Raw genomic sequence first — 12,394 nt, 5'->3', positions numbered from 1 at the left:
CGTGTTATTTTTACGCAGTAACAGAGAAAAGCTTTGGCCCCTTTGGCACTTTACACCGAGGATCACAGTAGAGCTCCCAAACAGCATGAAACCTCTCCAACATGCTGAGAAGGCAAGTGTTTACCTTCCTGACTACCCTTTATTCCAGTGACTTGCAAGTCTTTCACTGGAACATAGAGATGCAGTACAACCAGAATATTTTCACTGCAATAAAATAGGGACATTAAAAAAAGGTTAAATGCCACATAAAAAATAAAAACATTTAAAAGCTAGGAAAACCAAATCCAACCGTAAAATGAAGGTAATGTACAGTATAGGATAAGAAGCTATTTCATATAAAGTGATGAAAAGCCAGGGGAAGTATGTCTCAGAAGACGTTCCAGAACAACCTACACAGTCTGTTGTCACTGGACATATCATTCCAAAGCCTCGGGACACTATTGAAAAGTGTTTGGTTGGTCAGCGACAAGATTTAGGCACAGCTGTTTCTGGGTATATTTTAGAGTGCCTTCAGTTTCACATGGGGCTAAAAGCTTGGTAACGCACATTAACCAGGTGCACACCACATGGAGGCAAAGAAAATAACCAACATCGTCTTTTAATTAGCCCTAAAGTTGACTTCCTGTAAACTGCAAGAAGCCAAAATGAGTGTAACACATTTCCCTCTTGTCAGCAATCTGCCAGCAGCAGTGTGTATTAACTGGAATTTGACAGGTGGGGTTTTCTGTGGTCTGTCCGAGAAATGACATGGGTTCAAAACGCACAGAATAACAAAGATTCTCCATCTCCAAGCAGAGACTGCTGCTCATGCTCAAAATGACGTAAAAGGCCCCTTGTAATTTATAATATGATCAGTAGCTCTGCCAGAACAGATGGACTGCAACATGTGATATTGTTGCCCTGTAGGAGATTCAGATACACCACTGAACTGGAAGAGACTGGAAATGTCACTGTCATCTATAGAACACTGAAAAAAGGTTGTAATCATGAATGGCTTGTACAAGAGGCACAATGCAGTATAAATGGAAAATACATTTCACTTCAAGTTGCTTAAATATTGGTGCAAGCATTTAAATATTTCAAACTACTGTTTATAGTATTGGATAGATGTCCCATACTGAACCCTTGCCTGGGGAACTTGTGCATTATCTTCAAAACACACACTAGTCTCCGTGTCTGTTATTACCAACCTCTACTTTAACTACACTGTGTTAAACAGTCACTAACATGCCACTCTCTGATTTCTGCCTGACCACTGGAGACGTTCAAAACATTTTATTGAGAAACTGCAGCCTGGTGATTGATGTGATGTGTCAAAACTCTGACATACAATTCAGTCTGCATTAGTTAAAATGCTGCCACACACACACACACACACACACACACACACACACACACAAGTTCAAGGCAGAAGCAGGACAACTTTACTCCATAAGAACTACCATGGGATGGAGACAAATAAATCATTACTAATCTTCAGGCCCAGACTACAAAATTAATTAGATTCTATTTAAAGAAAGTAGGTGTCATTGACGTGATGAGGCCAAGTTCAAAGTTTCTGTGTGGACCCACAAGAAAGTCGGACACCACACACTTTACGGCTCGAACATTTGTGAAAGCCGACGCTGTTCCTCTTCTTCGTCATCCCCCAGCACTGCAGCAAAAAGAGGCCTACGTGGCACCAGTGGACTTCCCACCACTGAAAAAATATGTCCTTCTGTGTATTTAAAGTTCAGCCTCACATAACATGAGGTAGCTGGTGAGTACAGTTAATATGTTGCCCAATGCCATGTGAATACAAGTCCAGTCCCTGCATTTACACATACATGAAGTATACTGTAGTTTACAGAAGAACATAGTGTCAAAAGGTAGACTGTGAAATCAGCATTTTGTGTAAAACTGGAGGTAAAGTAGATATACTGGAATGACTATTTACTGATTAACACTAATAAACACATATTTAAACAGATATGGTATGCTTATTAAAGGATGCATTCAGTTGACTGAAACCCTGTGTTTGCTATTTATTTGAGGGCTAACTAAATTAGACAAACCGCTTCATTTAATATATTCCAAGATTTGACAGCACATTGTAGTAAATGTTACACAACCTATATCTTGGGGGAAAAAAAGTAAAAGTTACCTCCTGATACAGGCGCATCCATAAAAACCGTCCCCATCTTCTCTGCAGCAGCAGCCATCTCTTTTGAGACAGCTGGATCAATGGTGCTGGAGTCAATGAGGAGTGAGCCTTTCTTTACCTTTCTGTTGAGAAAAGTACATGTTTTTGAATATAATTCAAATTCATGAGGTTATTCTGACTGTTAGAAAAGAGGAACCAAAATGTACTTGAGAATGCCATTGGGTCCAGTGTAAGCATCTATGACATTGGGACTAGAGGGTAGCATGGTGATAATTCGGTCAGCTTTGTCTGCTACCTCCGCAGGATTATCCACAACCTGAGAAAACACAAAATCACAGGGTCAAAGGAGAAGAAACTGGAGGGAATTTGGTTCCCCCCCCCCCAAAAAAAAAACAAAAAGACAAAACAACAACAAAAAAAAAACATTTTCTTGTACATTTCCTTGGCCCACCTGAGCACCCAGCTCTTGTACTTCCTTGCAGGACTCTGGGAACACGTCTGTAGCAATGACTGGGTATCCGTGCTTCAGCAAGTTCTTTGCCATTGGGTTTCCCATATTTCCCAGACCAACAAACCCCACTTGTGTCTTAGAGGCCATGGACCTTGTAGAGACTACAACAATAGCCAGATAGATCAATGTGATAAGACACTTTATTCTTGTCACATATTCAGGACAAAACACTTCAATCACTTTTCATGATTCGACATTTTTGTGCCAAATTTGTTTTAATTTAAACACCTTATGTTTAAATTGACAATAAAAAAAAAAAAATAGGCAGAACATTTTAGTCTAATAATGAATACCATCTCCTAACAACAGTGCTATTTACATTTTATTTAAATATACAGTATAACCCCAGTGTAAAAGACATTAAGTGCCAAAGTCATCTAATCTAATGAATCCCAAAACCTTTCCATGTTTGCTTAAGTGTGCCTTGATAAGACCAGTCTTTAAAAACACAAGAAAGCTTATTTCAATGTTAAAAGACTCAGTGAAAAGACTTTTAATTCTGAGGTTTACCTTCTGTGAGAACATATCAGCACTATTTGCTCACCCACCCTAACAAATACAACCTGAAAGGGCACAGTAGGGTAAATAAAGGACATTTCGATTAAAACGGATATGTTTAGATTTCTCCAACCCTCTAACCTATGTTACAAAGAGCCACCTCTCATGTCTAAACATGCATTATGACTGACAGCACATAATATATCTTAAATACAAAGACAAGATAAAGCAGAACAGAGGGTATCATGACAATTCAGCGTTTCCAAATATTGTAGTCGAGACAAGTTATCTGTTACAGTGTAATGTTACATAACTGTAGCCCATTTAAACAGAAAGCAACCCGTAATAATAGTTAACTATGACCTCTGCATCAACAAGGAAACCTAGTCCAGGCGAAATGAACTCAAACGTCTAACATTTCAGGCAAATGTAATGTTGTACTGTCACACAGAGCCTCCAAGTATCACCGACAGTAAGCAAAGCGGCGTGCATATGCGTACACCGTCTCCTTACCAAACACAAAATCAACATGCTTGCAACACCTCCCAAACAGGAACCGAGACCCTCTCAGTACAGCGGCCATGCTTCTTTCCTCCCGACCTTACGTGTGACGTAAGAACACGTAATTTAATGACGGCTCTTCCGGCCAATCAAATAAGAGAACTGTGCAACCAATTTCAGCCACTGAACTGTGAGGGGAGGGCCCGAGAGAGATTTCTTATCGGAAAACAGTCATTTCTTTTCTAATGGGAATATTTATAATTTTCTTCTTATGTTTCAGCACTTATATGACTCTCTAAAGCTTACTAAAATAAGCTCTATGTGTTTCCAGTAGGTCTTTCACAAGTTCTGCTTGCAGCTCCTATCCACAGTGGTAGGAGAAATATTCAGGTCGTTTCCATAGTAAAAGCACACAGTCGGTGAGTAATGCTTCATAAAATCTCTGCATTCAAATCTCGTTTATGTAAAAGTATTGTCAAACAAAGTGTGCTTAAAATGTTTATTAGCTCGTGATTTTTCTCCCAAGGCATATTACTGCCTATTATTGCTACACTATAACATTCATGATACTCAGTGCAAATTAGTATAGATTCACAACAAAAGATGGTCTGTTGATGTCTGGCACAACCCTAAATAAAAAACATGGATTGATGTTTTTTATATGCTTGTGTAATTATTTGTGAAATTGCATGTCTGTCTGAGATTATTAGTGTGAAATTGATTTGATTTTGATTTGATTAATTCTTTCAAGCATGTAAAGACAGTTGATATGTCAACACACATAATTTTACACATAATCCAATATCAGTTTGCTTATACCTAGTACATGCTTGAATGGAGTAGGAAGAAGTCAGACTACATAATTACATTCTTAAATAATTCTCTTCTACACCACACAAGTAATATACTAAAGAATTATTACAAAGTGTTAACATTCATACACCACACCCACAATGTTCCATCTAATTAATCATTGAGCCTGTTCTTGCATATATTTTGATTGACACATACCTTTATATTTATGTTTAAACTCGTCAATTCTATTACTATTTTTTATGTCTACACTTAAATTATTCCATAGTTTTCCACACGGGTAGGGCTCCGAGGTAGGTGGCCTTTACGGAAATGACGCAGTGTTGTTTTTATTCCAGGAAGTGGGCACGGGAAAGCACTGAACTGCGTCAACAATAGTTTTGAAGATACATCTTGTTTCTGCTGCTGTTCAACATGGCAACTGGGTATGTTTATGATTTATTTAGGAAATGTAGCCCAATATACCACTGTTATCGACATTTCCTCTGCTTGACATGTGCTTTAGAGGCTACGTCGAGAGAGACACCGTTTCTGTTTACGTTAGCTAACCTTGTCCTCCATTTGATAATTAGCGGCTCCGCTTTTCTTTAAGGGCGTTGTAACGTTAGTAACTTTACAGATTATCATAGTTAAAGTGACTATTTTGTGCGGGATTTACACTATATTTCTTAGTAACAGATGTGTTTTTGACATGTGGTTAACGTGTACTTTCTTCTGTGGTTTTCGTTAGCTAGCTAGTTAGCTGCATAGCTAACTTAGCCAGATGTGATAACAGTTTTGATATTAGGCCCCCTTCGTACTTTGTGGCTGACACTTATCGGTTTCAGCCACGTTAGTTGATATTTGCCAAATTATACAACAGATTGAGAACTTGTCATAAATGACAATATTGTTCAAAACCTCCGATCATCATCCGTTGAAAAGTCAAAGGCCTAATGCTAATTACGTCAAGCAAAATGACATCAGCCCAGGCCCAAATGGAAAATCCTCTTTAATCCCGTGGCCTTGTTATTAGTGTTGACTTTAAGTCATTTGTATCGAGAGTCATTCTCTTCTGTCATCTAATTTATCGTGAATGAAGTGACGACAATGAAGTGATAGTATTAAACATTAGTTTTCCAGAATATAAAGTGGCCAACCAGGTTAACACTACTTACAGTACTAGAAATAAAAATATGATGTTATCCAAATATGAATTAAAGTCTTGTAGCATCAGGTGTAAAGTGTGCCAAAGTGTCAAATGTAAGACTACGTTGTCTGGCCTACATTGTGTTGCTACTCCAGAGAAAAAGTTCAATAAAACAAAAATACATTTAAACTGTGTTTTTTTTTTTTTTTAATCGAAGTAAGAGCTGTTCTTTACAAAATGAAACCATCCATTTATCTTCATGTAGTGAATTACAGATGTAGTCTGAGATACTTAAATGGTGCAAGTATCAATGTGGTCTCCACTACTGAGGATTATAGAATCATATTAAATGGACAGGATTTGTAAGTACCTTATATTTTAGTGATATTGACCAGGATAGACTCAGTTTTGTTGTGTACTACTGTATTGTTCAGTAATTGTAGGAATCTCACCTTTAAATCCCTGTGTAGAACTGCCTTGCCTCCTCACTTATTCTCAATGTTACTGTTAATCCATGTGTTCCTGTGTGTTTCCTGGACTGGACATTAGTTAACTCTGGTGTAAGACATCTCATTGTATGAGGTTAATTTTCTTTTACACTTTGTCCCAATAAATAAACTTTAGATGAAGAAGGTGGTTTCCTTATTTTCTGTGTTATTGCTTTTCTAATAATTTCTTTTGTTGCTTCTCTGTTCCTGTGTAGCCACTGCTGAGTGATCTATGGAACTGTTCCTGGACAGGACTTTAATAGGCAACGACATGGACACATCAAACTTTGCCCACGTCATCTTTCAGAATGTGGGGAAGAGTTACCTTCCACATGCTGCACTAGAGTGTCACTATACCCTGACACAGTTCATCACACCAAATCCAAAGGATTGGGTTGGCATATTCAAGGTGAATACCCATCTTCAGTTTGCTTAAAACCTATTCAGTTATAAAACCCTTTGAAGACCATTTTAATAAATGCTACTAGTAGTACACTGTATTGTGATAGCTAGAACATATTGTCTTTAAAATACTCTATGTTTCCTTCTCCTTGACTGTGAAGCAAATACATTTTGTCTATCTTAGCAAACTTAAAATGGACATTTAGCAGCTATGCCTCTGGGTTATTATTTTGTAGATGTTGAGATTTTGCTAAAAACATAGGAACAGAGTTTTAACGGAGTAGTGAGAAATTACCAATGATCCATTTCCGTGTTTATTTGAAAAATGGGCTTGAAAGAAGGGATGGAGCATCTTGATAAGGATCATCACTGATGATGATAATGAGGGAATGAAACCTCTTGACCCTCCTCCATACAACTGAGTGTCCCACATGGATCTTGTGACAGGAGCACATTAAATCTAATACAGTGACAGTTGTTTACTTTTGCTTAATATGTAGTGAATCTCAAATCTAAGCTTTTCTAGACCAACATGGTTTTTACCTACTTGAGGTCAGATGGAAGCTTGAATTAAATCACTAGACTTAACTGTGTTGCCTTTTGTGTAGTTTGTCTAATGATGAAATTGCAGAGTGTAGCTTTAGGATAAACATTTGAGAGATATCCATCGGCGAGCTGTTTTTGTAGTAACAGTGTTTGTGTTACAGCTACAACATGTACAGAATTACTGATATTACTGGTTAAACCCGTAAAACCCTGACAGAGATGTCTCTAACACTCACTCCCTCTTCCTGATTGTACACCAATTACGTAACCTCTGGCTAATGTGGCCACAAGTGACATTTACAGGATAATGATAACTATTTAAAATGTATTTTAATAGTAGCAAAAGTGGAGAAGAGTTAAAAAGTTAGCAAACTGACTCAGTAACGGTGGCTACATAGCAACATCTGTGTAAGGTGTTCAAGCTGCTGGTCATACCAGACCATTGTTGAGTCATTTGGGAGTGGAATCATGTGGTCTTTCTTCTCTTGTGTACAGTAGTCTCATTTCATTATAATGGAGTACAATAGAACATTACCACTAACCACAGTCTCAGAAATGACTGTAGTGTATTGTAGCAGTGTTCTGTTGGATTACACTAGATTGTACAGGTGTACCTTAAAAACGTGTCTATACAATATAGTAATGCAGTTCTAGGATTTAGAGTTCTATTTGTATTTCTTAACTTTCCTTGTTTTTAAATAGAATATCCAGAATAGGCTAAATGATTACAACAGGGGCACATAAAGAATTTTAGGATATTGTGAGCTGCACATTGCTTTTTCCTCATAAGGCAAAAGTCAGAAATATAGTTATCCTGCACTGACCTATGGTAGAATACTGTAATGTCATTAGGTCAGCCATGACAAATTTTTGCACTTTTGCTGAGCATCATAAACATACATTTTGAATGTCTTTGTAATGGTGTATGCTATTCACAGTATCTTTGTAGATGTCTGAAAAAAGGATGTTATGCCAATCCTCACTGAAAGGTGAGGAGGTAATGTTAAGCTAGTATCTGGAGGCTTTTTAAAAACAGGATTTAGTGCTCTGCTGTAGCTCCAAGCCACAGTACTTTGTGTTTAGCTTCAAGGTAAACTAACTGGGAGTATATGTCTTAAAATCACAAATTACTTGAACTTCTAAAACATGAGCTGAGCTGGAAAAGGCTGACCACAGATTTGTAAATCTTGTAAACGTTCCTGGAAGTGTTGACTGATGAATCATTTGTGTTTGCATGTTTAAAGATGCCTGGATACGCCGTGCGTCAGTGTTTAAGGTTGGGTATCGTTTGGGTTTTTTCTGATACTGGTGAGATTTTAAAATGGCGCCGGTGCTTAAACAGTACCAGAACAGTAATTTTTTTTTTTTAAAGAAGCATAAGCCCCAGCCACAAATTTCATAATTTGAGGAGCAAAGCCATTTGCCCTTCGATTTCATGCATTTGTGGAGGTCACAAAGGTCACTTGACTGGGCACTAAGGTCAAGACAAATGTCATGATATATATGTGTATGTAGCTTATGTGTATGCAGTAAAGTGCAGATGCCTGTAGAATGGTTAAAGGGCAATAGGTAGAGATAGTAACTGGGCACCTTTATTGTAATTTGGATAGTAAATGGTGTTGTCTGTGCACATTTAGACTCAAAGGCATACAGTACTAAGCTCTTGTTCTCTACTGATGTTGCCTGAGACCATGGATCGAAAGAATCATGGATGTATTAAGGACAAAACGCAGGAAAGGGCATCTAATTTCTCTTAATGGCTTTAGATGGTGCAATAATTATATTCTTCTGGCAACATGATGACAGAATGACCAGCATCACTTCTAGCACTGTGAAATATTGACAGTATTAGTGCTTGTTTAGCAAATGCAATAATTCAAATAACAGTGACATTTCAACACTACATGTAATGTTTTACAACCTCAGAGTTTTCCTACAGCTTATAGACAGAGCCAACTATTACATCCTTCAACCTGATTATCCAGTAAAACTAAAGGAAACCTTATTGCAGTACTGCTTGACTGATGCACACTCTGAGCTAAAAATAGCACATAGATGTAGCGAACGTAAGGCACAGAAGTTCACCAGCAAACACTTGGTAAAAATGTTGTTACCAAGCAATGTTAAAGAGAGAATAACTTTAAATTCTACAGCATATTCTGCCAGCTAACATGAACCATGGAGGTTTTATGAGGAGCGCTCCCAGGTGAACAGCTTTTTTTTTTTTTTTTTTTTTTTTTTTAAATACAGTTCTCCTTAATACATCCATAAACACACACCTATGTGAGTGACTGAACATGAATGATCATTTACAGAAATCGCTCCTTGGATCTGATGAGGGCACACCAGCCACTGTGGCCATGTACAGTAACTCTGACAGATACACAGGACATCACGGTCAGATGCCAGGGCAGCAATGGCCATGGCGATTTGGCCATCATGAAATTTATACCTTGTATAAAACGAAGGTTGACCACTTAAAAAAAAAAAAAAAACATTCCCAGCTCAACTATCAAGCTCCAAAGTAAATGGACTGTATCATAAGTGTAGTGATAGCGCTAGCACATGATCTGCGGTGATGCTTTTGTTGCCTGTATCATCAGTTTCACAGCACCAGAGTGCAAATATTTCAGTCAACAGGCGTTTAAGTAGCACCGAAATCTGCACTGTGATTCGGTCTTGTGGATACCGGTTGTATAGGAACCTGTGCCATATTGGCACCTGGTTTCAGTACCCAACTCTATAATTGTTACGCCCTTAACATACACTTAGTTGCTGTTGGCCCACAGTCAGGCAGAGCAGATTGTTTGGAGTGCTACCATTTTCTCATGTTTCTGATGAGTTCTCTGCACAACTGTTTTGTTGTTTCAAAAGAATTATGCGTGAAGAATTGTGACAAAATTGTAAAAGGACTATTTTAAAATTTTTACTCTGTGCTTTCATATGTCAGCCTAAAATAATTTACAGATGCTTAAATTACACAGTGTAATTTGGGCAAGTCAAACAAAAGCTAAGCATGCTATTGATCATAGGTAGATGGGAGACAGGGTTTTGTTTGCACATGGACAAAAGCAGCCTTTGGACCTTTAGTGTTGCAACATTTCATCATTCTGCGGCATCTGTTTTCAGCTTCATGGAGGAATGCTGCAGGGACTAGTTGTCAGAGTGGGCTGTCTGTGAAGACAACTTGTCTTTGTGATTCATGAGCAACTCGCTCCTCTATCTGTACAGTTTGACTGGCACATAGACAATGCATTACCTCCTGCAGCAACATTACCACTGGCTTCTGTCAGCTTTCTTGTCAAAGTATAACTTTACTGGAATGTGGGATATTTGGAGAGTTTAGTCTTTCAAGTGTTGTCTGTTGTGTTGCTTGACTCACCAATCCAGTTTTTCTTTGGTGGCTCTAAACCACATTTACATTCACTTATCCTATTTGGAGACATTGCAGACTAGTTGTAAGTGAAGGAGTTCCTGTCAGCGTTTTCACCCACCACTACCTCTGCAGCTTTAATGAGCGGGCTGTTGAAGGCTGGCCTTTAGTAATGACACTCACTAACTAGGTGCATGTTTGAATTGCTTCCTGTTCTTTACTGCTGGAGCCTGGAACTGCACTCATAACAATTGGGGTGTTTCAGAGCACCAGGGCCTTCTATCTCTGGCTGTGACGAACACTCACAGTATTGTAGCTGTAGGTTGTTTGCACACGGGTGAGAGAATAAACTGGCTACATCACAGGCTTCATAAGTTGAAATTGTGCGGATACAGTATTAAGTGGTTGCACAACTCTTTAAAAAATTGTAAACATTTTTGAAAGTTACATCACATGATTTAAGCTGTTTTGTGGCAGAGGTTGGTGTAATATACTGGTGTGACTGTGCTTGTTGTGGATGCATGTGTGTGCCTGAGTCCACACACACACATCAAAGGCCAGCCAGCTCGGTGTGGTTCTGATTTTGTTTGACAGTTTTATAGCACCAGGCTTAAATTATAGATGTATTTCTTCTACTACCTTCTCATCAGTGATCAGTTAGCAACACATAAAATACATACAATTACATTTTGTTTTTCATTTTCAAGTTGTCTATGTATAAAATTTGTACCTACTTTCCTCTTCCCATTAGAGGAGAGTTATAGCCACATTTCCACAGGCATATGGAGGGGTTTACAGCACTGATGATTGTTCTTCTCAGAAACAGACAGACAGAGATTGGGAATCCCACAGTTACTGTAGCACACCAGTTTGATTTTGGCAGTGGACCTATGTGGATTCCAGGAAATTTCCCTGTTAATTCTCAGTTGGTATTCTTCTCCACTGGTGTGGTGAAGGCGCCTGGTTAAATGGATTTCCCCACAATGCCTCACAGGTTGGCTGGAGCACGGCGAGGGACTATTATACCTTCTTATGGTCACCTCTTCCTCTTCCTGAGAACTATGTGGAAGGCACTGCAGTCAACAGAACTGTGGTCTTTCAGGGTAAGATCATACCATACTTTAATGTAACTTTGACACCTTATAATACCCTCAAATTGACAAAAGGGTTGTTCATAGATTGCTAAGACTTTAATACCAAATCAGTGGGGAGATTTAAATCAGCTACTTTAACAATGATGCAAGGATATGTAGAGAAAGATGTTAGCTCTGTTTTTTTTTATGTTAGTACATTTTGTAAAGTAATGGAGGCTGACACACTGTACATGTCTCATTTGATTTTGAGGTTCAAACCCACAGCATCATGCCCCACTACAGCACAACAGGGTCTATATTTTTTCAGTCATAGTTCCACACTTATCCCAAAGTTAATTCTGTAGGGTTGTGGAGGAATACTTTTATTTTGCTTCTTTGTACTGCTGTGCAATGAGTTCACTGACTGAGTGTCATTCTTTTGTAGGATATTATGTGCCCAATGATGATGGCGAGTTCTACCAGTTCTGTTATGTGACCCACAAAGGGGAGATCCGGGGAGCCAGCACCCCATTCCAGTTTCGTGCCAACAGCCCTTCAGAGGATGAGCTTCTGACCGTGGAGGATGAATGCAACTCGGACATCCTGGTGGTCACCACCAAGGCTGGCTTCCTTGAGGTAGTGTGTTCCCTGGCTGTGCTACGCAGTGCACAAGTGTTCATAGATCTTATTTGACTATCACAGCCAAGCACTGCTAATCAAATTTCAGTGTCTAATTGTAAACAGTATTAGTTTAGCAGAGTGGTATCTCTTGTTTCTGAAGTAAATTAATAAAGTGCTAAACATCTTGCACAATTTATTTTTTGTGGTACGTTTGTATTTTTCTGTGCAGCAAAAGGTGGAAGAAGCCCAGAGAGAGAAAGATGAGCTGGTAAAAAGCGTGGCCCTCCTTCAGCAGG

The 12,394-nt window shown here is 38.7% G+C and overlaps 2 protein-coding genes across 2 annotated transcripts in view; one reads left to right on the top strand and one right to left on the bottom strand.

Moving 5' to 3' along the window:
- Nucleotides 1-3,781, bottom strand: part of hibadhb (3-hydroxyisobutyrate dehydrogenase b) — a 5,674-nt gene extending 1,893 nt beyond the window's left edge. The window contains exons 1-4 of the mRNA XM_020612844.1: nucleotides 3,666-3,781; nucleotides 2,595-2,755; nucleotides 2,350-2,459; nucleotides 2,144-2,265 (exon numbers count right to left, since the gene is read on the bottom strand). Of these exons, the coding sequence (XP_020468500.1) occupies nucleotides 2,144-2,265; nucleotides 2,350-2,459; nucleotides 2,595-2,755; nucleotides 3,666-3,735 (463 nt within the window). The 5' untranslated portion in view covers nucleotides 3,736-3,781. The remainder of the gene's footprint in view (nucleotides 1-2,143; nucleotides 2,266-2,349; nucleotides 2,460-2,594; nucleotides 2,756-3,665) is intronic.
- A 975-nt stretch (nucleotides 3,782-4,756) lies between these two features.
- Nucleotides 4,757-12,394, top strand: part of tax1bp1b (Tax1 (human T-cell leukemia virus type I) binding protein 1b) — a 15,387-nt gene continuing 7,749 nt past the window's right edge. The window contains 6 exon segments of the mRNA XM_020612800.1: nucleotides 4,757-4,891; nucleotides 6,299-6,492; nucleotides 11,399-11,507; nucleotides 11,923-12,113; nucleotides 12,328-12,391; nucleotide 12,394. The exon segment at nucleotide 12,394 is cut by the window's right edge and continues 88 nt beyond it. Of these exon segments, the coding sequence (XP_020468456.1) occupies nucleotides 6,316-6,492; nucleotides 11,399-11,507; nucleotides 11,923-12,113; nucleotides 12,328-12,391; nucleotide 12,394 (542 nt within the window). The 5' untranslated portion in view covers nucleotides 4,757-4,891; nucleotides 6,299-6,315.

This window comes from Monopterus albus, unplaced genomic scaffold (genome assembly GCF_001952655.1).
Source record: "Monopterus albus unplaced genomic scaffold, M_albus_1.0 scaffold127.1, whole genome shotgun sequence".
In the NCBI taxonomy this organism is placed as follows: Eukaryota; Metazoa; Chordata; class Actinopteri; order Synbranchiformes; family Synbranchidae; genus Monopterus; species Monopterus albus.
Note: the sequence above shows the minus strand (reverse complement) of the source record. Positions and strands in the feature narration are given on the sequence as shown.